Here is a 26,822-nt window from a genome sequence, read left to right as displayed (position 1 = left end):
GTGTTAAATCACTGCAGACACAAAAATAAAGTTTTATTCTGATTGAATTCAACCTCTGTGTTTCATTCTGCTGATCTACAATATAACTATGGAAGCAAACATATTACTCTATTAAAGATTCAGAACAGTATGTGTCTGATCTAGATTATAACTTTTGGATGACAATGAAAAACTAATTATAAATAAATGAATACAAATGTAAAGATGTGAGATTTGATGACTGTGTTCTGTGAACATCAGAAAGAGGATTTACAGAGAGTCTCTCTATTGTTAAATATCACACAGAGACACCGAAGAAGCATAATACACTGTAAATCCCGCATAGAGTGGTTGAGTGAATGTGGTGTTGAATGTGTGTAAGTGTGTGAGTGTGTGTGTGTCAGAGACACTGTAGAAGGACAGAGAGCCGGCCGACACATCCACATACACTCCCACTCTCTTAGAGGATGAACGATCTGCAGGCATAACAGTTCTGTTATTATTATGACAGACAATGAATCTGTTATTAGTGCGGATCAGACTCCAGGATTTGACATTGGATCCAAACTGACAGTCTTCACTAAAACCTCTTTTCCTGCTGATTCCTTTATATGACACTGATATATCAGCCTTAGGTCCTCTCCATTCAGCCTCCCAGTAACAGCGTCCAGTCAGACTCTCAGCACACAGAACCTGATGAACATATTCAAATCTCTCTGGATGATCAGGATACCGCTGAAGATGGTCCACACGTGTGACCCTCCTGTTGTCATCAGACAGAACGAGTTGAGAGTTTGCTGTGTTTGGATCCAGAGTGAGATCACATACCCCTAAACACAAGAAGACAGAAACATCAAGAACAGCACAACAGTGAAGATGTATTTTTCGGTTTTCTTAAATTATATGGAAATGTATGTAAAATTACAAAAATAATGGTGGTGATAATTCATAAGATCACCACCAGATCTCACTGTGTTAAAAATGATCAAGTGACTGGTAGCAGCAGCTGCCGAACAAAAAAAACTTAAGTAAAATATCCTCATTTAAATAAAGTGCAAACCTTTTTTAAACTTTTACAAAAACTGTTATTTTACAGGTATTTTGTCAAATTTGACAATCAAATACCTTCACTAACTGGTAGAGATGCACCGATTGGCCTCTTGCTGATTCCCAGCCAATCCCTATATTGCCAGCAGCACGTGCAATTACATTGGCATTGGCAGTTGGCAGCCATTGCTGCAGCACCCGGGGAGCAGTTGGGGGTTCAGTGCCTTGTTTAAGGGACTCACCTCAGTCGTGGTATTGAGGGTGGAGAGAGTGCTGTACATTCACTCCCCCCACCTACAACCTTTGGGTTACAAATCCGACTCTCTAACCATTAGGCCACGGCTGCCCCAATTTAATCTACTTGCTAAAGCTTTAGACAAAATCTTAAAGTCAGAGCACAGGAGTGACACAGTTCGCCAGTTCTTAATATTTCTGAGGTCACCTTTCTTCGGTAAAAGGGTGATTACTGCTCTTCTGCAGCTCATGGGCATTAACCCTCTGGTCAAGCTGTCATTGAGCATTTCTAGCAGATCATCCCCTAATACAGCCCAGAGTGACTTATAAAACTCAACAGGGATACCATCAATCCCCGGAGCCTTCCCACACTCCATACTCTTTAGGGCATCATACAATTCACCTTTCGTGAAAGGTTTTTCCAGTTCCACATTGGCTCCTTCTGGAACCTTAGGTAGACTCTCATAAAAGCAACTGGCTATCTTTTCCTCTTCCACGTGTTCACTTCCACGATTCCAACATGGTGAGCATGCGTGAAGGCTAGGCATGCTGGATAACGCCAGTCTCCGACAAATTCGTCAAAAACTGTGGTAATGATAAATATCTTTGAACATTTTGATCTAGTATGAAAATCTGTTAAAGCCTAAGGTTCGTCGTATGCTATGCCCTCAAAGAAGAGAAAAGCACAAACAAAGCACGGAGAAGTAGACCTTGCTCAGCAGGTGATCGATACAGACATGACAGCTAAAGAGGCTAATACGGAAGAATTAACCTCTTTGATTCGCAGGATAATGCGAGAGGAACTTGATGAGGCAATCAATAGACTACAACCGCAGCTTAATGCTGTTAAGGAGCAGGTGCTTGGTTGTGCTACAAAAATTGGTGAAATAGAGACTTCATTGTGTTGCTTCAATAGCCGTATAACCAAACTGGAGGGCGTAAATGAAAGTCTACGTAAAGAAAATGTTGAACTTAAGGAGAAAACTGAGCGCTTGGAGAGTCACAGTCGGAAATATAATGTTCGTGTTATGGGCCTGACTTCTGATGTTGAGATGGGAAATCCTACACGTTATATGTCTCTACTGCTAAAAGAGTTGTTCAGTGATAAGCTCCAGCTCGAGCCAGAGGTGGAGGTGGCGCATCGTGTTGGATCAAAGAGTAAACCTGGACAACGGGTAATGATCGTAAGAATGCAGAGGCTGGTGGTGAGAGATGAGATTGTGCGGATTGCGAAAGAAGAAAGAGTACTAGAGGTTCGCGGAATGAAACTTCGCTTCTTTCCAGATATTTCAACGGAGATGGCTAAAATACGGGCAAGTTTTCGGGACGTGAGGAAGAAACTATGGAGTGCGGGAATTAAGCATGGCATAATTCACCCTGCCACCTTGATTCTAACATTCAGAGGAGATACGAAAAAGTTTTCCAACCATCTAGCTGCAGAGACATATTTAAAGACGGTCATAGAGCCTGATCTGGACAAACGAGATGAATGAGGCTCGATAAGAGGTCGCAGGAAGAATTTTGAGACTGTAGAACGGAATTCTCCACAATACCCATATGATCATAAGTTTGTTTATGAACCCGTTACTGCAGAGTAATGTGAGAATAATTTATGTTTATGTCTGGAGATGGCGTGGCTGCCAATTGGTTTTGCTTACAAATGTTGACATGTGGGGTGTGCATGAGTGAGGGTGTGTGTGTGTGTGTGTGTTTGCGTGTGTATGTCTGCTTGTTTGTTTGGTTGTCTGTGTGTTTCTATGTTGATTTGTCAGTTTGCTATTTTGTTAGTTGTTATTTATGGTTGTTGAATGGCTCTACTATTGACAGATGTTCAATCAGACAGAACTGTTATGGTAAAAGATAGATTAAACAATAAAGGGTTACGAAAAGCACATTTAAATGTCTGTAGTCTGAGGAATAAGATTCAGGATATTTCGGAAACTCTAACAAATAATAAGTTGCATATCCTGGCAATATCAGAAACACATTTAGACACAAATATGGACAATTCATTATTGCAAATAAATAGGTACAATCTGTATAGACACGATAGAAATGCATATGGTGGTGGGGTTGCAATTTACGTTCAAAATCATATACCTGTAAAAAATAGAAAGGATTTTGGTTTTGTGGGTGTAGAAGCATTGTGGCTACAAATACAGTTACCACATCTTCGGCCTGTCCTAATTGGTGTTTGTTATCGACCACCTAATGTACCTATAGTTTATTTAGATCAGATTTGTGCTATGTTAGACAAAGTTTGTGATACAAAATATGAAATATATTTTTTAGGAGACCTGAATATTGATTGGCATTTGAATAATTGTTCATTAAAAATAAGTTCATTAACAGATATCTGTAACTTATCACAAGTTGTCAAAAAATCAACTAGAGTTTCTTATAGATCTGATGGCACAAAAATAGCTACATGTATTGATCTAATTTTTACAAATGCCGCAGACTTATGTTCAAAAGCAGTGTGACGATGAGTCAGAGGCAGGCGGATCCATTTGCAGCACGTTTATTGACGTACGAGTAATACAAACAAACAGTAAACAACAATCGAAAAACCAGGTCAGGCAGAATGATCAGGGCAGGCGGCTAGAATCAAAGTCCGAAAGACAGGCAGAATGGTCGGGGCTGGCGGCTAGAGTCAAACACGAGTAAACAGTTTAATCGATAACAAGGAAAACAACACAAGGAAAACGCTCAGAGTTGATCACCGTGGCAATCCAAAACTTTGCGAGGAACAGACAGGAAGACGGCCATTATAAAGGAAGTGGGTAACGAGCTACAGGTGAAGGGTCAATCCAAGGCATGGGGCACATGGGAAATGGAGTCCGAACTGACAGGTTAGTACTCGGGTGAAGGCTCCCTCTGATGGTGTGGGAGAGACGTTACGGGAGGCTCACTCATAACAGAGCCCCCACCCTGCAAGCGGCTCCTGAAGCGAGGAAACTGTTGACGCTGGGGTCTTCCTCGTGGGCAAGGGGCCGGCTTCTCCGGATGGGCTCGATGGAAGGCTTCCTTGAGCTAGGGGTCCAACACATCTCTGGCGTTGACCCAAGACCGTTCCTCCGGACCGTACCCCTCCCAATCAATTAGGTAGTGAAGTACCCCGCCCCGGCGTCTTGAATCGAGTAGGTCTCGGACCTGGTATGCTTCCTCGCTGTCGACCATAATGGGCGGGGGCATCTGGGCCTCAGCTCCCTCCCCCTCTGGCCTCTCTCCCGGACCATCAGCGGGTTTCAGCAACGAGACATGAAAGGTAGGAGAAATGCGATAATTAGTGGGTAAGTCTAAACGGAATGAAACGGGTGATTTGTCTAAGAATTTTGAATGGGCCCACATACCTAGGATTGAGCTTCTTGCAGGGTAGTCTCAGTCGTAAGTCCCTCGTAGATAGCCATACCCACTGTCCTGGGGTATATTCCGGACCGGGACGCCGGTGACGATTGGCCTGCTCCTCCTGTCGTCTCACGGCTCGTTGTAGATGAGTGTGCGCACGGTTCCATGTTTCCTCACTGCGTTGCATCCACTCGTTGACCGAGGGTAGGTTCGAAGGTTCACCTGACCAGGGGAATAGAGGTGGCTGGAAGCCCAGCACACATTTGAAAGGAGTTAGGCCTGTGGCGGGTTTTACTAGGGAGTTCTGTGCGTACTCTGCCTACATTAAGTATCTGCTCCAGTCGGACTGGTGGTTATGGCAGTAAGTTCGGAGGAAGCGGGTGAGTTCCTGATTGAGTCTCTCAGTCTGTCCGTTGGCTTGCGGGTGATATCCTGAGGTAAGGCTGATGTTGACATTGAGGAGACCGAAGAAGGCTGACCAGACGCGGGAGGTGAATTGGGGGCCTCGGTCGGAGACTATGTCCTCAGGTAGTCCATAGAATCGAAACACGAAGTTACACAGAGTCTCGGCTGTTTCCAAGGCCGTGGGTAGTTTGGGCAAAGGTATGAGGCGGCATGACTTGGAGAATCTGTCTACTACGGTGAGTATGGTGGTACTACCTCCTGAGTTGGGTAAGTCGGTGACAAAGTCGATAGCGATGTGGGACCATGGACGTTGTGGGATAGGCAAAGGTTGGAGCAGTCCAGCAGGGAGTTGGTGAGATGGTTTGCAGGTATTACAGGTAGTGCAACTCTTGACGAAATCCTGAGTGTCCTGATTCATGGTAGGCCACCAGAACTGATTTTGGAGAAGATGGAGCGTAGCAGTGATACCTGGGTGCTCGGAACTGAGCGAGGAGTGGACATAGTGTAGTACTTGCTTACGTAGTGGTTCCGGAATGTAGGTAAGTTGTGGCGGACAGTCAGGTGGAGGTGGTTGTTGAGTATTGGGCAGGTTAATTTCGGTAATGATATCCCATTGGACGGGTGCAATAAACAGGTTCTCTGGGAGGATGGTTTCTTCGGTGGTGGGTTGTGACACAAATTCTGTCATGCGGTACAGGGAGTCGGCCTTGGTGCTCTTACTTCCAGGTTGATAAGTCACGGTAAAGTTGAAACGAGTAAAGAAGAGAGCCCATCTTGCCTGTCTTGGGTTTAAACGTTTGGCGTAACGGAGATATTCAAGGTTCTTGTGGTCGGTTAACACCGTGAATGGATGTTGGGCGCCCTCTAGCCAGTGGCGCCACTCCTCCATTGCTGCTTTCATGGCCAGTAGTTCCCTATTTCCCACATCATAATTACGTTCGGCTGGGGAGAGTTTGCGAGAATAACAGGCGCATGGGAACATCTTGGCGGGTGAACTGTGGCGTTGGGATAACACTGCCCCTATGCCTGTGCTAGAAGCGCCTACCTCCACGATGAAGGGTGAAGATGGATCCGGGTGATGAAGAATGGGAGCTGTTGTGAAACGTGACTTAAGATCAGCAAAGGCCTGGATGGCTGCAGGAGTCCACGTAAGGTGTGAGGTGTTACGTTTGGTCATGGTCGTCAAGGGAGCCGCAATAATACTATATCCGCGGATGAATCGGCGGTAGAAATTAGCAAAACCCAGAAAACGTTGCAGTTCCTTCGTGGCTGATAATGTAGCCCAGGAACGAAATGGAAGTCTGGTGGAATTCACACTTTTCAGCCTTAGCGTAGAGTTGGTGCTAGATGAGTCGTTGAAGAACTGCTCTGACATGGAGAATGTGATCTTGGAAGGAGCTTGAATAGATAAGGATGTCGTCAATGTACACAATCACCCAGCGGTCCAGCATATCTCTGAAAACGTCATTGATAAACGATTGAAACACAGATGGACTGTTGGCCAAACCGAAGGGCATGACGCAGTACTCGTAGTGGCCAGTAGAGGTAGAAAAAGCAGTCTTCCATTCGTCCCCTTCTCGGATTCGGATGAGATTGTAAGCACATCGTAGATCTAATTTAGTGAAATATTTGGCCTGGCGTAATTGCTCTAGGGCTGCTGGGACTAGTGGAAGAGGGTACCTGAATTTAATTGTGATGTCGTTGATGCCACGATAGTCTATGCAGGGTCTGAGGGAACCGTCCTTCTTTTTAACGAAGAAGAAGCCCGATGATGCAGGAGAAGTAGATGGCCTGATGAAACCCTTAGAAATCTCCTCCTCAATATATGTCCTCATCGCCTCTGACTCAGGTTGGGATAGGGGAAAAATTCTGCCCCGAGGTGGTAAACTCCCTGGGATTAGCTCAATGGCGCAATCGCTGGGTCGGTGTGGTGGAAGTTGGGAAGCTTTGCGCTTACTAAAGGCGATGGCAAGATCGTGGTATTCGTCTGGTATGCCTAAGACATCGCTGGGGGATTCTGCACAGGTAATGGTGTTAACTGAAATGGTAGGTTTTGAAGATAAGCAATGGTCATGGCAGCTTGGACTCCACTGTTGAATCTCACCCTTCCTCCAGGAAATGTATGGTTTGTGCTCTCTCAGCCAGGGAAGTCCAAGGATAAGCGGGTGGTTGGGTGAGTGGATGACGTAGAACCGGATGGTTTCAGAGTGTTGGGAACCGATCTGCATGGTAACCTCCTCGGTGAGGGCGGTGATCTTTCCCACTCCGACGGGCCGGCCATCTAACGCCTCAACTGCCAAATAAGATGTGCTTGGGGTTAGAGTGAGTTGATGTTTCTCAGCAAAGTCATAAGACAGAAAATTTCCTGCAGCTCCAGAGTCAACCAGTGCTTCCACTTCTACAGACCTCTGTTTTAGAGTTAAAACTACTGGTATCTTGACACAAGAGGTAGAATAAAAATGTAGAGCATCGGAACTCACCGCCTTGTGGCCAGACGAGCCGGGTCGGATGGGGCAGGAGGACCTGAAGTGACCCGGTTTCCCACAATACAGGCAGAGTTGGAGTTGCATGCAGCGTTCTCGTTCCTCAGGAGTGAGGCGGGTGAATCCGAGTTGCATTGGTTCGGAGTATGATGCAGTGGGCAGTCCCGTCGTGTGGCTGGGAGTGTTGTGGTGTGAAGATCGTCGGGACCGTATCAAGTTATCAATTTGGATGGCCAGTTCAATGAAAGCCGTTAGACTCCTTCCCTCGTCACGGCATGCCAGCTCAGATTGGAGTTCAATGCTTAAACCACGACGAAATAGCAGCTTTAACGTATCTTCCACCCAGGTAGTTTGTGCGGCTAGGGTACGAAATGTTAATGCAAACTCGGCTGCGGTTTGGTTGCCTTGAGACAAGGCTAATAGCTGCTCACCGGCACTTATTCCTCCCTCGGGGTGGTTGAATACTTCCTGAAAATGCTGGAGGAAATAGTCAAACGTAGGAAATATGGACCCATCGTCACCCCATACAGCTGTAGCCCAGTCCAAAGCTTTGCAGGTAAGCAGCGAACATACAAAAGCGATCTTACTAGAGTCGGTAGGACATAGAGCGGGTTGCTGGTTAACAAAGATGGAGCATTGCAACAGAAATCCTTTACACTTAGTTGGGCTGCCATTAAACTTCTCTGGAAATGCTAAGCGTGGACTCACTGGCATTGGAGAGCTAGAGAGAGGGCTTACCGGCGTAGGATTGGGTTCAACAGCGGGTTGAGAGATAGTGAGGCCTTGTAGCGTCCTTACTAGCTGCTCCGTTAGCGTGGTTAGCTGAACTAGTTGATGTTGATGGATCGCTAGCTGGTTAGCTTGTGCTGAAAGCTCGGAGGAAAGCTGCATGATAGCTGCTGGATCCTGTGGTGGTGAAGTTTTCTGTGACGATGAGTCAGAGGCAGGCGGATCCATTTGCAGCACGTTTATTGACGTACAAGTAATACAAACAAAGAGTAAACAACAATCGAAAACCAGGTCAGGCAGAATGATCAGGGCAGGCGGCTAGAATCAAAGTCCGAAAGACAGGCAGAATGGTCGGGGCTGGCGGCTAGAGTCAAACACGAGTAAACAGTCCAATCGATAACAAGGAAAACAACACAAGGAAAAGTTGATCACCGTCGCAAACCAAAACTTCACGAGGAACAGACAGGAAGACGGCCATTATAAAGGAAGTGGGTAACGAGCTACAGGTGAAGGGTCAATCCAAGGCATGGGGCACATGGGAAATGGAGTCCGAATTGACAGGTTAGTACTCGGGTGAAGGCTACCTCTGATGGTGCGGGAGAGACGTTACGGGAGGCTCACTCATAACAAGCAGTTTCTATGCCGGTAGGTTTTAGTGATCACAATTTAGTTTCAATTAATAGGAAAACTAAGGTTCCCAAATCAGGGCAGAAAATTATTGTCAAAAGGATATTCAAACACTTTAATGAAAATGAATACTGTGAAGAAGTTAGAAATGTTGATTGGTCAAAGATATTAGTTGTGGATGATCCTGATAGAGCCTTAGAGGCTTTTATTAGTTTAATAATGCCAATCATGGATAAATATGCGCCATTGAGACGAATAACTGTAAGAACCATTGCTGCTCCTTGGGTAGATTTAGAACTTAAGGAGCACATAAAGTTGAGAAATGAATTAAAGGCTGAAGCAATTGCATCAGGCAACAGTATCCAGTGGAATATGTACAGAAAATTAAGAAATTATGTTACTAAATTAAATCGAACAAAAAAAAGAAGCTATTATGAGAATAAGATTAAAGAGGCAAAATCTGATAGTAATAAATTTTGGAGTATGTTGAATACAATAATGGGGAGAAAAGCTGAAATAGTGCCATCTTTTGTTGAAGTTGACGGATTCTTTCTGACTAAACCCAGTGATATCGCAAATCATTTAAGCTCTTATTTCAAGGATAAAGTTTTAACTTTAAGACAAGGTATGAATCTGAAACAAAAAAGTAATTTAAATAATAGAACAATATGTAATAAAATAATGGGAGATAAATCATGCAAATTTGACTTTAAAAGAGTAAGTACTACTACAGTTGAGAATTTATTAAAAGTAATGAATGAGAAACCATCAGGTGCTGATAACCTTGATGCAAAATTATTAAAATTAGTAGCTGATGTGATTGCTATGCCTATAAGTTATATAATAAATTTAAGTTTAGAGAAAGGCATTTATCCTACTAGTTGGAAAGTCGCCAAAATTATGCCACTTATAAAGAATAATAGGGAACCACTGTCGGGAAAAAATAGTAGACCTATTAGTATTTTACCCATTCTGAGTAAGATTATGGAAAGAATTGTTTATGAACAAATTAGTATGTATTTTAGTATAAATGATTTAATTTCTGTTTATCAGCATGCATATAGGAAGGAACATTCTACAATAACAGCTTTGGCCCAGATAACTGGGGATCGGATAAAAGATATTGAAAATAAAAAGATTGTTGGAACAGTATTGTTAGATCTGAGTGCAGCTTTTGATGTACTTGATCATGAAATTTTGTTGGAAAAGTTAATCTGTTATGGTTTTGAAAAATCTGCTATTGAATGGGTTAGAAGTTATCTTGCTAATAGGGAATTTACTGTAACATTTAATGGGAGTAATTCTGATATACAGACTCTTGATTGTGGTGTGCCACAAGGGAGTTGCCTTGGGCCACTTTTATTTTCTATTTTTACAAATGATCTGCCTTTTGTTTTAGAGAATTCCACTGTGGCTCTATATGCAGATGATTCTACAATTTATACATCCGCGCAAACCCCTGTTGAACTTAATAATATTTTACAAGTTGAACTGAAAAGAATTGAAAATTGGATTAGGGACAATAAAATGGTGATTAATGCAGGGAAAAGTAAATGTATGGTGTTAGGATCCAAGTATCTGTTAAAAGATCCGCCTGTGTTGAGTCTGACTGTGGGTGGTATGGTAATAGAACAGGTCACTGAGGTAAAGCTACTTGGTGTGATTGTTGACAGTTTGTTAAATTGGAATAGTCATATAAATCAAATATTATTGAAAATGGGCAGGAGTCTGGCAGTTGTGAAGCATTGTAGAAAATTTATTCCAAATCGTGTGATGAAAATATTAGTAGAATCATTAGTTTTATCACATTTGGATTATTGTTCAATTATTTGTTCAAGTACAACTGAAATGAATTTAAGAAAATTGCAAGTTGCTCAAAATAAAACAGCTCGTGTAGTTTTAAGCTGTCCTTTTAGGACTAGTGTTAGAGATTTGAATACCAGGCTAGTTTGGCTAAGTGTAAAAGGCAGGATTAATTATTGTGTTATTAATTTTGTTAGAAAAATTATTGTTACAAAAATGCCAGAAATACTTTACAGCAGACTGTCTTTTTTTAGTGCTGTGCATCAATATTCCACTCGTCAGTCAATAGAGAGTCGTTTTTTGTTACCTCCGTGTCGAACTAATTTTATGCAAAGGACAGTGCTGTATATAGCAATGGTGGCATGGAATTCTCTTCCACAGTTTTTGATTTTGGGAATGACTGCAATGACTTTTCGTAAAAGATTAAGACTATGTGTTGCTTCTTTGTCAAGAATGATTGAAGAGAGGGAATACACTGTGATAATTATGAACCCTATAGTAGTACAGTTGTAACTGTGATAATGAATAATGTAGAGCTGTTGTTTTATTGGTTTATTGTTTATTTGGTTTTATTTTTTAGTACGTTGTTGTATTGTTATGTATGAATGTGTGCACTCCATTTTGTCTGTATAATGTATTGATTCATGTTATAAGAATATTTTTTCTGTTAAAGTCTATAGATCCCAGGAAGAATAGCTACTGCTTTTGCAGCAGCTAATGGGGATCTTAATAAACTAAACTCCTGTACAGCTCTGAATAGAACGCCACTGCTCTTTTCCTAATTTCCTTAGGCTCGGTAATTTCTGTGCCAGATTCTGATAACAGAGAATGCATAATTCTATTTATACCATTCTTTTTTCAAGCCTAAAGAAAGGTAGGACCATGTCATGACTCTGGGCTGCAGCCTTTCCCTCCTCCACACGATGTCGCTGTCTTCCTTCCTCACGCACCTCACTCCCCTGAATTGCGTACACCTGTATTTGATTATTATACTCGTTTCCTCCACAGCTGTTCACTATCACCACAGACTTTATAATCTCCACTCTCCCACCACTCTTGTGAGTCTGCATTGTTTCCTGTACCCGGTATCCTGTCTTCAGTTCTGTGTTTATCCTGCTCTGCCTAGTTCCCGTCGTGTTTGCCATGTTGGCCTTTGTTTTTGTTTGTTTATTTGTTTATGTTCATTAAAAACACCTTCCCTGCATTTGGACCCAGACATCATCATTTCGGAAACGTGACAGAATGCAGACTCCAACAGTGGGTCCAGCGGGGGAGATGTCCTTTGAGGCGGCATCGGCCGCTCGCTTTGAGTTCATTTACGCCTGTCTGGCGGCGGTGGACGCTCGCTCGGCGGCGGCGGCCGCTTACTCTGTGCCTAACGCGGCGGCGGCCGCTTACTCTGTGCCTAACGCGGCGGCGACCGCTCACTCTGTTCCCGAAGCGGCGGCGACTGCTCACTCTGTTCCCGAGGCGGCGGCGACCGCTCACTCTGTGCCCGAATGGATGGCGACCGTTTACACTTCTCTGGCATCGATGGACGTTCACTTGGCGGCGGCAGCACAGGAGCGCGTCCGCCACGCGGCAGCGATGGAGGCGCTCTTTCGGGGGAAGGCAGCCGCGCAGGGGTGCGCTCACGTTCCTCTGACGGTGGCGGCGCCCGCGGACGTTTCTTTGGCGGCGGTGCCCGCTGACGTTCTCCTGACGGCGGTGCCCACGGACGTTTCTCTGGCGGTGATGCCCGCTGACGTTCCTCTGGCGGTGATGCCAGCTCACGTTCCTCTGGCGGCGGTGCCCGCTGACGTTCCTCTGGCGGAGATGCCAGCTCACGTTCCTCTGGCGGCGGTGCCCGCTGATGTTCCTCTGGCGGCGAGGCCAGCTCACGTTCCTCTGGCGGTGATGCCCGCTGACGTTCCTCTGGTGGCGATGCCCGCTGACGTTCCTCTGGCGGAGATGCCAGCTCACGTTCCTCTGGCGGCGGTGCCCGCTGATGTTCCTCTGGCGGTGATGCCAGCTCACGTTCCTCTGGCGGCGGTGCCCGCTGACGTTCCTCTGGCGGAGATGCCAGCTCATGTTCCTCTGGCGGCGGTGCCCGCTGACGTTCCTCTGGCGGAGATGCCAGCTCACGTTCCTCTGGCGGCGGTGCCCGCTGACGTTCCTCTGGCGGAGATGCCAGCTCACGTTCCTCTGGCAGCGGTGCCAGCTCACGTTCCTCTGGCGGCGGTGCCCGCTGAGGTTCCTCTGGCGGAGATGCCAGCTCACGTTCCTCTGGCGGCGGTGCTCGCTGACTTTCCTCTGGCGGCGATGCCCGCTGATGTTCCTCGAGCGGCGATGTCCACTCACGTTCCTCTGGCGGCGGTGTCCGCTCAAGTTCCTCCGTTGCACGGGCCTGGCCCACCATCCCTCCCCCTGTTTTCGCCAATCCCCCGTTCCACCACCCACCAGACATTATGGAACGTCTGGTATCCGTTCCTTAGAGAGGGGGTACTGTCATGACTCTGGGCTGCAGCCTTTCCCTCCTCCACACGATGTCGCTGTCTTCCTTCCTCACGCACCTCACTCCCCTGAATTGCGTACACCTGTATTTGATTATTATACTCGTTTCCTCCACAGCTGTTCACTATCACCACAGACTTTATAATCTCCACTCTCCCACCACTCTTGTGAGTCTGCATTGTTTCCTGTACCCGGTATCCTGTCTTCAGTTCTGTGTTTATCCTGCTCTGCCTAGTTCCCGTCGTGTTTGCCATGTTGGCCTTTGTTTTTGTTTGTTTATTTGTTTATGTTCATTAAAAACACCTTCCCTGCATTTGGACCCAGACATCATCATTTCGGAAACGTGACAGACCATCCATTTGTACTGCACTTTGAAACCTTGATCGTACCAGAGCACCCTGTGCCTTAATACCCAACAGATCATATAATACTTTCTTGTTTTTCTCTAAGAACCTTAATATGTTCTTGGTTTATTACCGATTCCAAGGAATTTTGTATTTCCAATATTTCTCTCTCTAGATCTTCCAAAGATCGGGAAATGTTTCTAGAAGCATTGAGAGTATACATACGGCACAGTTGCTGTATCTGTATTTTTCCATTATCCCACTATTGCTGCAGAGAATCAAATGATGACTTACCATTTTTAAAATTTTTCCAAAAAAATAAAAATAAAATTTAAACACCTCACACAAAGAATTATCTTGCAAAAGACCAGTATTCAAGTGCCAATAAGCACTTCTTGGCTCAACATCATTAATAAAAACATTACAGCTGACCAAATAATGATCCGAAAAGGTTACATGTGAAATTACACAACACTTAATAGTATTAAAATGATGTTTAAAACAATACCATCTGTCTAATCTAGCCATTATTACATGATATTCTCTCACTTGTGTCCATGTATACTGCCTCTGTGTTTTTTCAACACTCTCCAAATATCATACAAGTCATATTCTTTTGTGATTTGCCGCAATAAACGTTGTGATTCTTTATGAGGTTCTTTATAATTTCTATCATCATTTTCTGTACAGTTAAAATCACCCCCAATAAATAGATACTCATCAGGTTTGCAATTCTCTACTACATCTTTAACTTTATTTAGAAACAATACCCTTTCACCTCCTAAAACTGGTGCATACACATTTATAAATACAACAATAAAATTTTCAAACTTTGCTCGAATTTTCAACAACTGTCCCTCAACTACATTTTCCACTTCAACATTTTTCCTTAGTAGAATGGCTACACCTCCACTAATATTAATCTTATGACTCATAATCACCTCTCCTTCCCATTCCATCTTCCATGCACTTTCATTTTGTACAGTACATCAGTATGAGTCTCTTGAACAAACATGACATCAATATTCTTTTGCTTTATCAATTCGAACAGAATTGCTCTTTTTCTGTAATACCTTGCACCATTTATGTTTAAACTGCCCAGCCTTAAATCATTCATAAATGAGTGGAAAGAAAGGAGGCTGAGCATGACAAAAACTAAAAATTAACAAAAGAAAAATTAAAAATTAAAGCAGTCCTAGTTTTTTCTCATCATCCTTACTCATAATTTCTTCTTGTTCACTTATTAGCTCCTTGTTCACTTTTTTACTGTCTTCCCGTCTTTTATTCTCGTTTAAATCACTATCTCTCTCTTGTTGGTTTTCACTCACACTTTCTTTGTGTCCCTCTCCATCAGAATTATTAATTGTTTTGTGCTCTTTGTTCTCTGGACAAGCATGAACAAGATGCCCTTCACGGTTACATTTGAATCATTTCATTGTTTCTGATGTTACATAGATAACATAGTCAAAGTCGTCAATCCTAAACTTCAGTGCAAGATTCAACTCCTGCCCATTATTTAGAATCATATACACTTGTCTTCTAAAAGTAACACCGTGTTTAAGGCAATCTTTTTAATCTGCGATACAACCTTCCCGTGCCTTGCCAGCTCTCTTTCAATCAATTCATCTTTAATGAATGGTGGAACATTTGACAATATGATTTTTTTCGTGGGCTGTATCAAAGGCATTACCGCTGTATAAGCATTATGACAATTCCAATCGAAACGATCTCATTAACTTTGTTCGCGTCATCTAAGAACAGGACAATTGCGCTGTTCATTCTTGATGCCGACAGAACACTTCTGTGGCCAACAATCTGTGCAACAGCTAAACTACATTCTTCGGCACAACTTTAATCCCATGCCGCCTCGTTAGCTTATCAAGTGTGACACTATCAGACGCTGCCATTTCAATCAGCACACGCTGATACGCCGACAGCGCCTTACTATGCTTTGGCAATACATTGTAACAAGAGAGTGTGTGCGTCTGTGTTTGTAGACCTACATTTTCGTATTCCTGCTGTCATCCTGATCTCTCCTCCATGAGCCACACTATAAACACACAAACATACATTAATGTAGATCAGCATCACACACACACATTTAGTATGTCAGAATCAGTGTTGGACATACTTGAGTTTCTGCAGTTTATATTTTGGATCCTCCAGTTTGTGTTTGAGCAGCTGGACTCCTGATTCTCCTGGGTTATTGTAGCTCAGATCCAGCTCTCTCAGGTGTGAGGGGTTTGAACTCAGAGCTGAAGACAAATAACCACAGCCTTCCTCTGTCACCATACAGCCTGACAACCTACAGACACACACAGTCAGATCATCTACAGACACACATCAACATTATGACCAGCTGACTGTCAAAAATCTATTCTATGTTCTTCAGTACTCCAGTATCTGCAGCTGACAGTCTGGGCTCTTCAGTCCATCAGAAATAATCTTTACTCCAGAATCCTGCAGGTTATTGTTACTCAGATCCAGCCATCTCAGGACAGAGTTTGAGGATTGAAGAGCTGAAGACAAACTCTCACAACGCTGAGCAGTGAGATTACAGCCAGCAAGACTGAAAAAGAGCAGAACACACACACATCAACATTCAGATCATCTACAGACACACATCAACATTATGACCGACTAACTGTACATTCAATTACACTTTATTGTTGGAATTTCTTCCAAAAATGTTCTTCAATCTAACAGTGTGTACTGTCTCACATCAATACACTTCCACACCAATGAATAACCAAACAGTACAATAGACACAATAATAAAAACAACAACAACAATATAAATATATGGCTACAGTACATTAGTATAATCCTTTCTACTTTCCGGAGCCCAGAGGCATACAAGACCTCTAATTCTGATTCATAAATTTTACATTTTTTTCAAAGGATTTAAACTATCTGCAACTCTAAGCCTCTGCTTGAACGCAAAAAGTGATATGCCTCATATAAAATGTGAGAAGGGTCAGACATAACTTTTCCTGACAAGACCAACATGTTTTTTTAATACAGATCTAACCCTAACTTGGCTCAAGCACATGACCAACAATTTTAGAAGAAATAGATAGCAATCTAGCCAGTCAAGTTTTGAGATGCATTTTTGTTTTTTGGCCGGAACAGAAAATGGCTGAAAATATATATAATGTATATAGGCCTATATATGACGCCCATATACTTGTTCCTGTTTGCAGTATAATGCTACTGTGCTGTAACATGCTGTACTGGGCTACACTAGTAAAAATTTACACCAATGTAAGTTAATGTATCTTTCTTTACCCCGTCATATTGTGATAATATTACCGCTGCATGTCTGATTGTTGTCATCAGTCCATATTGGAGTTCAGTTCATATACAGGTATGTGCCAAAAAATTTGAATATCAAGGGAAAGTCCATTTATTTTAATAATTTCTCTCAAATAGTGAAACTTGTATGTTATATTAGTTCACTACACACAAAGTGAAATATTTCAAGCCTTGATTTGTTTCAATTTTGATGATTATGGATTAAAGACAAAAAACAAAACTAATCCAGTATTTCACAAAATTAGAATATTTCATGTGACCAATAAAAAAGGATCTTAAACACATGTTGGCCTTCTGAAAAGTGTGTTAATGTACTGTATTATGTCCTCAGTACTTTGTTGGGCCTCCTTTTGCACTAATTCCAGCATCAAGGCGGCGATCAGCCTTTGACACAGTTGAGGCGTTATGGTAGCCCAAGTTGCTTTGATATTGGCCTTCAGCTCGTCTGCATTTCAGGGTCTCTGTTCCCTCATCTTCCTTTTGACAATATCCCATCGATTTTTTATTCTTTCTAAGAAGATTTTTGAGTGCCTTGGTTTGATGAGTTTTTTGAAGATATGTAAAGATTCCCGTGACCAAAGAGCCTTCACACCCCAGCAGCATCTTACATACTTTTGGATTCAATACCCCATAGATTTTCAATGGGGTTTAAGTCAGACCAGTTTGCCGGCCAATCAAGTACAGTTATTCCATGGCTATTAAACCAGGTACTGGTAGTTTTGGTTTTGTGGGCAGATGCCAAATCCTGCTGGAAAATAAAACCATCATCTCCAAAAAGCTTGTCGGCAGCAGGAAGCATGAAGTGCTCTAAAATGTCCTGGTGGACAGCTGCGTTGACTGTGGACTTGATAAAAGACAATAGAAAAAAAAAACGTTCATTATTCTGCATACATAAGAGGCGTGTCAAGTTTTAGCATGTCAAGTTGTGAGAGGCGAATCCATATTTTTATCATGGGCACATCAAAATACTGAGAATAATTATTTATAACAAATTAGTCATAATTATGAATGCATTTTAAAATTACAATGCACAACAGCGCTGTATGCTGCCTAAAAGACAGGTGTGTCCTCTGATGTAAACAAGCACGGATGAGAAGCACATGGCAGAGCACATGAGAGATGCTCTGGATGAAAGAGCACTTTCATTCTCTGAAAGCAGATGGCACTAAACATAATGCAGCCGTTACCCTGGAAACCCTGTAAACAAAACAGCTTTCTGTTTCTGAAAAGTGTAGTGTATTTACTATGGTGTTCATCACAGCACTAAATACTGAAAAATTTAGACTTAATAGGCTATACACATAACATAAACTGCGACTAAAAAATTTTCTAAACATTCATTAATCTTAGGTAGTGTTGCTTTCGTGAACGAACCTTTATCACATGAAGAAAATGAGATGAGACGAAACGTAAATGCTGGTCATGTGACGATAACTATAATTAAATGTATAATGCAATATCGACACAGGTGGCATTACTTCCTCAAGCCCCACTCGCTGCATTATCTTGAAGACAACTTCAAAGAAAGTTAAGTCTGACACAGAATAAGGGACCGATGGCCAGCCAGCCGGGGTTCATCTTTTGGAGAAATTTTTTGGAGAAACGACACACACATTTTATTTGCACTTTTTAGTAGTGATGGGAAAATTAAGCTTTTCGAAGCACCGAGGTTTTCCCATCAACTGTATCGTAAAAATATACGTTACTCGAAGCTTTTTTTTATTTGCAAATAAATTTAAATACCATGATAATACCGTATACCGTGATAAAAGCATTATCAATTAAATACAACATGAAAATTGATACCAGCATATCCCTATGCATATTGCATATTTGTACTTTTTTTATTTAAAGACACCAATGTATTGTTGACATTTGTGTTTTCAGCTTTTTTAATTTCTATATACAATTATGGCATGCAGTTGCTTCAAATAATGGTATAAATCTTTTTAAAACATCAATTAGTGAAAATTGTGATAATCATAATTAATAATCGCAATTGCAATTTCAAGGGAATAATCGTCCATTATGATTTTTGTCATAATCATGCAGCCCGAGCTCACAGGCACAAGCTCATTTGCAGAATGTTTAAAAATGCGTCTAGCCTTTCTGTAGCCTTCCTGCTGATTTAACCTTTCAAAAGTACTCCTTACTTGTTCAAATGTAAAATCAATTATCTGATCACTCAGGTATGACTGAATTAAGAATATTAATACTCTGACCTGAAATATTCCCTTTATCAAACCTAGAGAAAAATGTAAGTAGTTGATTTGCAAACTCCATCTCATCATCTACCACTATAGGTTTCTGTGTTGTTGACAATCCAGTCATCCCTTTCATTGTATCCCATAACTATTTTGCTCTTAAAAGTCTTTTCCAATTTTACCTTGTGTTCCATCTTCGCCTCTTGTATTTTCCCCTTGATCTCCTTTTCTAGACGATTTAATTATTTTGTATCCTTCTACTTAAAAGCATTTTTCTTCAGATTGATCACATGCCTAACATCTTTAGTAAAGTACATCTTATCATTCGGATAGATTGTAATCTCCTTAGTTGGTACCACTGACTGCACACAGAAACCTATGTAGTCTGTTAATGCTTTTTTACTCTGGTTTACTGCTTTTCAGCTTAGATTTATTAACTGGTTCAAGATGTATCATATTATGATCCGAGTTTGCACCCGGTGGCCTTATCCTGGACACATATGCTCCGTCCACATTTACAAAACATTTATCCAGCAAGTTACTCTTTGATTTTGCCCCTTTCTTTGATTGCCCCTTTACATATTTTGTTATATCCAGTTTAAACTGGTTCCTATCTCTTGCAACAAGTACTGGGATGTCTGGATGCTGCTGCTGTAGAATATGAACAGAATCTGCCACAGCAGTCACCACTCTCATTGACTTTCCACTGTGAGCTATATAAACAAACACCACCAGAACACAACCAAATTACCTGGGCAGTGTGGCGGGAGGGGCAAACGACAGACACAGTGGGTGTGGCGTCAGGCCTCGGAGAGGCTTTTATTAAACAGAAAATAAGGGAAAGTGAGTCCATAAAGTAAAACAGTGTCCAAAATAAAAGGGGAGTCTGGTGTCCTCGGGTGCTGGGGCAGCGTGACGGAACGGTAGTGTTCAGAGGGGAAGGGTCCAGGAGAGGGGCGGAGTCCGGCGGCCGCGGGCGCTTTCCATACTAGCGCCGGGGTGCTAGGGCGGCGGCATCTCCGGCAGGCTCATCCCTCTCGAGCTGTCCGGCGCTGGGGCGGCGGCTTCTGGCGGCCTCAACCGGACCGCGGGTCCGGCGGCTCTCCAAACTCTTGTGGCGCGGGATTCCCTCTTCACCCCCTCCTGGACCCGCGAGGACACCAGCGTGCATGCACGGGGGAAAGAGACCGGTCTCCCGAGGAGAGGCGCGCTCGGGATTTAAACAGCGGCGGTGATGAGGCTTCATTTACATCAGGTGTCCCCATCACACGCCGCCAGCCCGAGCCGATTACACGCCCCTCCTCTCCCCTACACACCCACTCCCGTCGGGAGCCTGGAGAAGGGCGGCGAATACGGGACGGGGTGGTGATGAAAATTAGGGGGGCGGGCAGACGCCTCGCCGCAGCAGGTATAAATCAGAAATACGAAATCTCCACGTCTGTCTCACAAATCTTTCCATTCACTTTATACTGATGGCGCCATATACTTTTTATATAGACAGATTCCACATTATCTCTTCTATGTTCTTAAATACCTCAGTATCTGCAGCTGACAGTTTAGACTCTTCAGTCCGTCAGAAATACACTTTACACCAGATTCCTTTAGTTCATTGTTACTCAGATCCAGCCATCCCAGGACACAGTTTGAGGACTGAAGAGTTAATGCCACAATTTCACAATGTGGAGCAGTGAGATTACAGCCAGCAAGACTGAAAAAGATCAGAACACACACATCAACATTCAGATCATCTACAGACACACATCAACATTATGACCAGCTGACTGTAAATGATCTCTTCTATGTTCTTCAGTACCTCAGTATCTGCAGCTGACAGTTTGGGCTCTTCAGTCCATCAGAAATAATCTTTACTCCTGAATCCTGCAGGTGATTGTAACTCAGATCCAGCCATCTCAGGACAGAGTATGAGGATTGAAGAGCTGAAGACACAATTTCACAATGTTGATCTGAGAGATTACAGCAAGAAAATCTGGAAGAGATAAATAATAATAATAAAGACATGTAAAGAGGGTTGCCAGTTTTCTGCTACTGTGTTTCTCCACTGATAAAGAGGCAGTGATATTAAAGCAGGAGTTGATCATCTTCTGCTGAGGCAAGCTTTAATCTTGGTTTCAAGGTTTAGATAATTAGAAAGTTTTGAGTTCTGAAACTTACAGGATTTTTTAATAGTACAATGACAAAACAACAGAAAAGAACAAGTAGAACAAGAATAAGTTACCAATCAAATGAAATCAGTATTAACAAAATTAATTTGTACTACAGAGGTGGCACAGAAGAACAGAAGAAGTGTCTTGTAGGTGTATTCTCATGTTTAATGAGGCTCAGAGGCGGCATGAGAGCAATCAAGTTCAAAAATTCATGTTGAGATTAATGTTTTAAACATAACATTTTGAATATAGAAATATTAAATGATTTAAATAACTAAAAAAGATATTTAAAAGTGAATCTAAACTGTCACTGATTTATTTCCAGAATCATATCATTCATTTGATTCATTCGAATGGCTGATTTATTCAGGAATAAAACGTCTAGGTTACGTATGTAACCCCGGTTCCCTGAGGACAGGGAACGAGACGCTGCGTCCTGGTGGACACTATGGGAACTGCCTCCAGCGTGACCGGCTCTGAAGCTCTTATAGAACAACGACAATGAACTTTGACATTGGCCGGCGCCAGCCTATGACAAAATCACAAGGCGCCTACCAGTATAAAAGGGCGCTTGTGAATACATCAACCATCTTTTTGTCTGATGAAGACGTAAGTGGGGCCCGAGGCATGGCTACGAGACGCAGCGTCTCGTTCCCTGTCCTCAGGGAACCGGGGTTACATACGTAACCTAGACGTTCCCTTCCGGAGGGAACTCTACGCTGCGTCCTGGTGGACACTATGTCTATACCAACGCCGCCATGCTGAGGAGTAAGTGAACAACTGACTGATTGAGGAGTCAAGAAGGAACATCACTCCCCACTACCAGCGAGAATCGCTTGGGCCGACGTCATGGCTAGCTCGGCTACCCAAGCACGGAACTCCAAGGAGTGGAGGCCTGATTCTTCTAAGCGAGAGTAGGCCTAACTACACTCACCGCTACAGAAAGTAGTGAAGCTTATCACTAAGCCTTCATACTAAGCGGGGGTTCTGAAGAGCGGAGGCTCCAGAAAGACTCTCTAAACGAGAGGAAGCCTGGCAACACTCTGTGCTTGCGGGGGAACTCTGGGAGTGGAGGTCGGAGACCTAACTACACTCAACACTGGAGGTGATTCATGAGGCTCCAAGAACCTAAGCAATAGAACCACCTAAGTGGAGACTATGGAGAGCGGAGGCTTAGCCAAACTCTCAAATGAGAGGAAGCCTGGCGACACTCTGTGCTTAGCAGAGGACGACTCTAAGAGTGGAGGTCTCATGACCTAGCTACACTCAACACTGGAGGTGTCCCATGAGGCTGAATAGCCTATCCGACGGAACTCCCTGAGTGGAGTCTAGCGAGTGGAGGCTTTTAGTCAACTCTCGAATGAGAGGGAGCCTGGCGACACTCTGTGCTTTAGCAGAGGACGACTCTAAGAGTGGAGGTCTCATGACCTAGCTACACTCAACACTGGAGGTAATCAGTGAGGCTCAAAAGCCTAGCCAACGAAACTACCTGAGTGGAGTCTCTGGAGAGTGGAGGCAAGCGGGAGCCTACTACACTCGATCCTGCTAGCAGTGCTACCTGGGTGGGGAGTTGGAAAAACAGAAGGGTTTTTTAACCCTCTGGGGCCTGAGGGTGTTTTGAGGCCCTGAAGAAGTTTGACATGCCCTGACATTTGTTGTTTTTTCAGTATCTTAAAAACATTTTAATGGCTAAAGTCTGATTACATTGTAATCAGCACATATTGGGCTACAATAATATGTAAGCAACATTAATGTACATGGTTGTGTTTTTGAGAAAACTACGTTTATGCGTGGTTAGTGAAAAACTAAAGTTTTGAAGTCACTGAAATAAGGACATGAAGCACATATAGGACATTTCTTTACAAGACTTTTGATAATTGGATGTCGTAGGCTAGAATTTTATCAACCAAATGATGTGAAAATCATCTCGTTCACTCGTTCAGAAAAAACAAAATATTGATGTAAATTTTCTAAAACATGTTTTGTGATCGAAAGGGATTATTCATAGGTGTGGCAATGGCCCATGAATATTTAGCAATTCACACCTGAGAGACAAAAGAGCCCTCCCTAATGGCCCCATCAATGACTGACTTGACTAGCAGAAGAAGAAACAATGTGAGAAGATTCAAAAAAATCGTTTTTTAGATTATTTGTATTTTATTTACAACACAGTATAATCAAAACATACATAATGAAGGTCAAAGACACAATATTGAGCTCCCTCATCTAACCACACAGATGTGCACAGACTTTGTGGCATTTCTGAAAACTTTTTCTGAATTCAGTTCAACAAATAAAACAAGTAAATCTTACCTGATATTAAAGTGTGTGCACTTTAAATATCTGTATTTGTACTGTATTTTTATCTGTATCATCTGAAGTTTGTACAGCGCTCTCAGAGGAAAACCGTTTGAAGAGACTCAAGGAAAGGACAGCAAGCTTCATCTGTTGAGCAGGTTTCTGAGCACTAAAAACAACAAAAGCAAAACATCTGTGAGCCTATTCATATTAGGAGCATCTATAATAAATAAATACACACACATACACTACCAGGCAAAGGTTTGGACACACTTCCCTTTACAGGGGAATAACTGGTATATAGTATATAGTCATAGATTCTAGCATTTGTACTAATGTAAAAAAGGACATGTAATATCTGAGAAACTAATAATTATCGTTTAGCACTATATTACTAATAAACGTGATGTAAACATACATTCAGTGTAAGCACACATATTACTTTTACACCCTACTGTTATACAATAAAATAAATAAATAAATAAGTATGATTCTACAGTCATAAACATATCGTCATAAATGCATCTCACAGTCATAATCACATAGTTTTTCTAGAACATTATAAATATCCTGGCATCGTGAGAGATGCAATGCAATCAAACGTACTTCATAATGTTTCATTTGATAAAGTCAGGAATTTTAGTTTGGAATAAGTCTAACTAGTAAAATGTGTACATGTTTTGTCACAGTAAATAACAGCGAAAGCTAGTAGGAAAATGAAAGTAAGACTTACTCATGTAAATGTCTCCTCCTGCTGGGTTTGCGTTGCATCGCGTCCTTCTTGTGATCGTGGTAAATATAAGTCTTATTCCTCACAGCATATCTTCATTCAGAAACAAACTGTAACCAAGATGAACTTGAAGTCATGTTGCTTTGTTTCGGTGATGTGGGAGTTTCCTTGAGTACAGATACTCCGGTCCTTGCCGCGCTTGTGGCACATGGCTAATTTGCATATCTAAAGGATTTTCGCTAGTGGGCGTGGTCACATTAGAGATAATTAGTTGGAACTGGATAGACTAGACATCTCCTTGGTTTCATATAGATTAATTTATCACAGATTATTTGTTTTTGATCAAACTTACTTTGTTTAAAAGCATAAATCTCAAGCTTTCAGTAGATATCACTTTTCTGTTTGTGTGCTGAGTATTCACCGAGTTTAAATGATTTAAGTGACGCATTTCTAAAAGCAGTTCGCGGAGACGGAGAAAACAGAAATCACCCTGTTTGTTTTCTTTATTCTAAATAAAAAAGCACAACTTTCTGCTGTTCTTGTGAGTGTGCACAAATAAAAGTACACACTCTACAGTTTCCAATGATGTATATCTCTAATTTGTATGACTAAAACCGACAGAGCATTTTTAGTGTCTTTTGCGCTGATCTAAAAAAAAATGAGCTCGTATCGCCGGCGATACAGCCGGCCTCAGGGAGTTAAAGAACCAACTCGAGGATGGGAACGAAGGATTTCCCTGCGTAGCCCACACCGTATAGGATTTCAGAAAAGGACCCGACACACAGGGGGGACCTTTACCATAAATATGGATTTCAGAAAGTGCCTAAGTAGTGCACTTACCACTCATTTGGATTTTAAGGAGTGCTCAAAGACTTGCATGAGTACTCACCACTATTGTGGGTTTGAGGAGGTGCCCAGAGCATAGCGAGGGATTTTGCACCTAATTTCAATCTCTAGGCGGTAGCATGGCCTGGGAGCGGAGTCTAGGAGAGGGGAGGCTTAGCTGAACGACTCTCTAGAGCGAGAGAAAGCCTACGACGCTCAATCCTTTGGAAACTCTTAGAGTGGAGGTCTCAATACTGACCCTGCTTGAGGGGAGACCTGACTACACTCAACGCTCAGATAAATGACAGGACTCACAGGACAGCTCAGATGCTGAAAGCAGAGCTATATAAGTGGAGGCTCCGAGATTGAGTCTCTCAAGGAGAGAAGCCTGCAACACTAGGTTTTGGTGAGTGGTAGTTAGCACTCCCCCAAAAATAGTCAGCGAGGCACAAAGGGGCCAGCTGTTGTCACTGTGAGGATGGGCCTGGAAAGTGAATTTTAAGGGTGAAGGTCTTAAGACAACTCTCACAGAGAGGAGACCTGATACACCTTGCTACAAAAATGGAGTTGGAAACTTAAAGGTTTTTTAGACCAACTCGAAAAAGGGGGATTCGAAGGATTCCCTTGGTAGCAGATTACTCACAAATGGCCTATCTGGAGAGCGGAGGCTTCAACAGAGACCTACAAGCGAGGGAGCCTAGCGACGCTCGATCCACCTGGGAAAGCTCTAAAGAGTGGAGGTCTACCAAAATGATCCTCTATCGAGTGGAGACCTGACTACACTCACGCCTGAAGTACTGGAAGCGGAGTCTCTGGAGAGCGGAGGCTTGATACAAACCTTCTCGAGATGAGGAAGCCTGACAACGCTCAATCCACTAACTCTTAGGAGTGGAGGTCTCAAACAATAACCCTCGGATGAGGGGAGACCTAGCTACACTCACGCTTAAATGTACTAGAAGCGGAGCTTCTGGAGAACGGAGGCTTCATAGAGAACTCTCTACATGAGAGGAAGCCTGCCAAGTTCAATCCACTGGCTCTGGGGAGTGAAGGTCTCAATAATACCCTTACAGTGAGGGGAGACCTGCTATACTCCACGCTCCACGGTACATGAGCTCACAGAAGAAGTCTACACGTAAGACTCTGTAGAGTGTAACTCACTAGAGTGAGGGGAGACCTGGCTACACTCAGCCCCTATATCAGCACAAGTTTAGTGTAAGTAGCGAGGCTCAGGAAGGAGCCTACAAGCTACTAGAGCTGCTTTTTATTACAGGGTTTTTTTCTAAACTTCCCTACCTTTAATTTATTTTAGTAGCCAAGCCCTGGGGAGCGAAGGCTTCAGTGCACTAGCTCGAATGAGCGGCAGCCTAGAGCACTCAGACCCGGGATGTTTGCTTCATTGAAAGAGGGTGGAGATCTCAACCCAACATCCCAGATTACACTCAGGTAAAGAGCGGAGTCTCTGCACGACTCTTACTGCGGAATGGGGAGTCTACCGTACCCAATAACATTATAAACATGTATAGGCATGTATAATGATTTCTAAGCCGAGCTCACAATAGCGGAGGCTTCAAAGGATGACTCTCCAGGAAGGAGAGGAAGCCTGACAACGCTAAACCCCAACAGGAGTTACTACGAGTGGAGGTCTCAGTACACTACCTCAGAAACGAGGGAAGACCTGGCTACACTCGACACTCAGGGACCATCGGAGCTCAGTGTGGAGCTCAAATACTAAAGTCTCACCCAAGCGGAGCTGGTAGACAAACATTATACCTACATATACATATATGCATTTTC

At 42.9% G+C, this 26,822-nt stretch overlaps 1 protein-coding gene across 2 annotated transcripts in view; it reads right to left on the bottom strand.

Moving 5' to 3' along the window:
* Window positions 1-270: 270 nt before the first annotated feature.
* LOC141336102 (protein NLRC3-like) overlaps window positions 271-26,822 on the bottom strand; it is a 51,119-nt gene continuing 24,567 nt past the window's right edge. For both annotated transcript variants that reach the window (XM_073841614.1, XM_073841613.1), the window contains 6 exons: window positions 20,824-20,997; window positions 20,545-20,718; window positions 15,888-16,061; window positions 15,624-15,797; window positions 15,496-15,542; window positions 271-809 (listed from right to left, as the gene is read on the bottom strand). In XM_073841614.1, coding sequence (XP_073697715.1) covers window positions 271-809; window positions 15,496-15,542; window positions 15,624-15,797; window positions 15,888-16,061; window positions 20,545-20,718; window positions 20,824-20,997 — 1,282 coding nt within the window. The remainder of the gene's footprint in view (window positions 810-15,495; window positions 15,543-15,623; window positions 15,798-15,887; window positions 16,062-20,544; window positions 20,719-20,823; window positions 20,998-26,822) is intronic.

This window comes from Garra rufa, chromosome 6 (assembly GCF_049309525.1).
Source record: "Garra rufa chromosome 6, GarRuf1.0, whole genome shotgun sequence".
NCBI classification, from domain to species: Eukaryota; Metazoa; Chordata; class Actinopteri; order Cypriniformes; family Cyprinidae; genus Garra; species Garra rufa.
The sequence above is the reverse complement of the archived record's forward strand: the minus strand, read 5'-3'. Positions and strand labels throughout refer to the sequence as shown.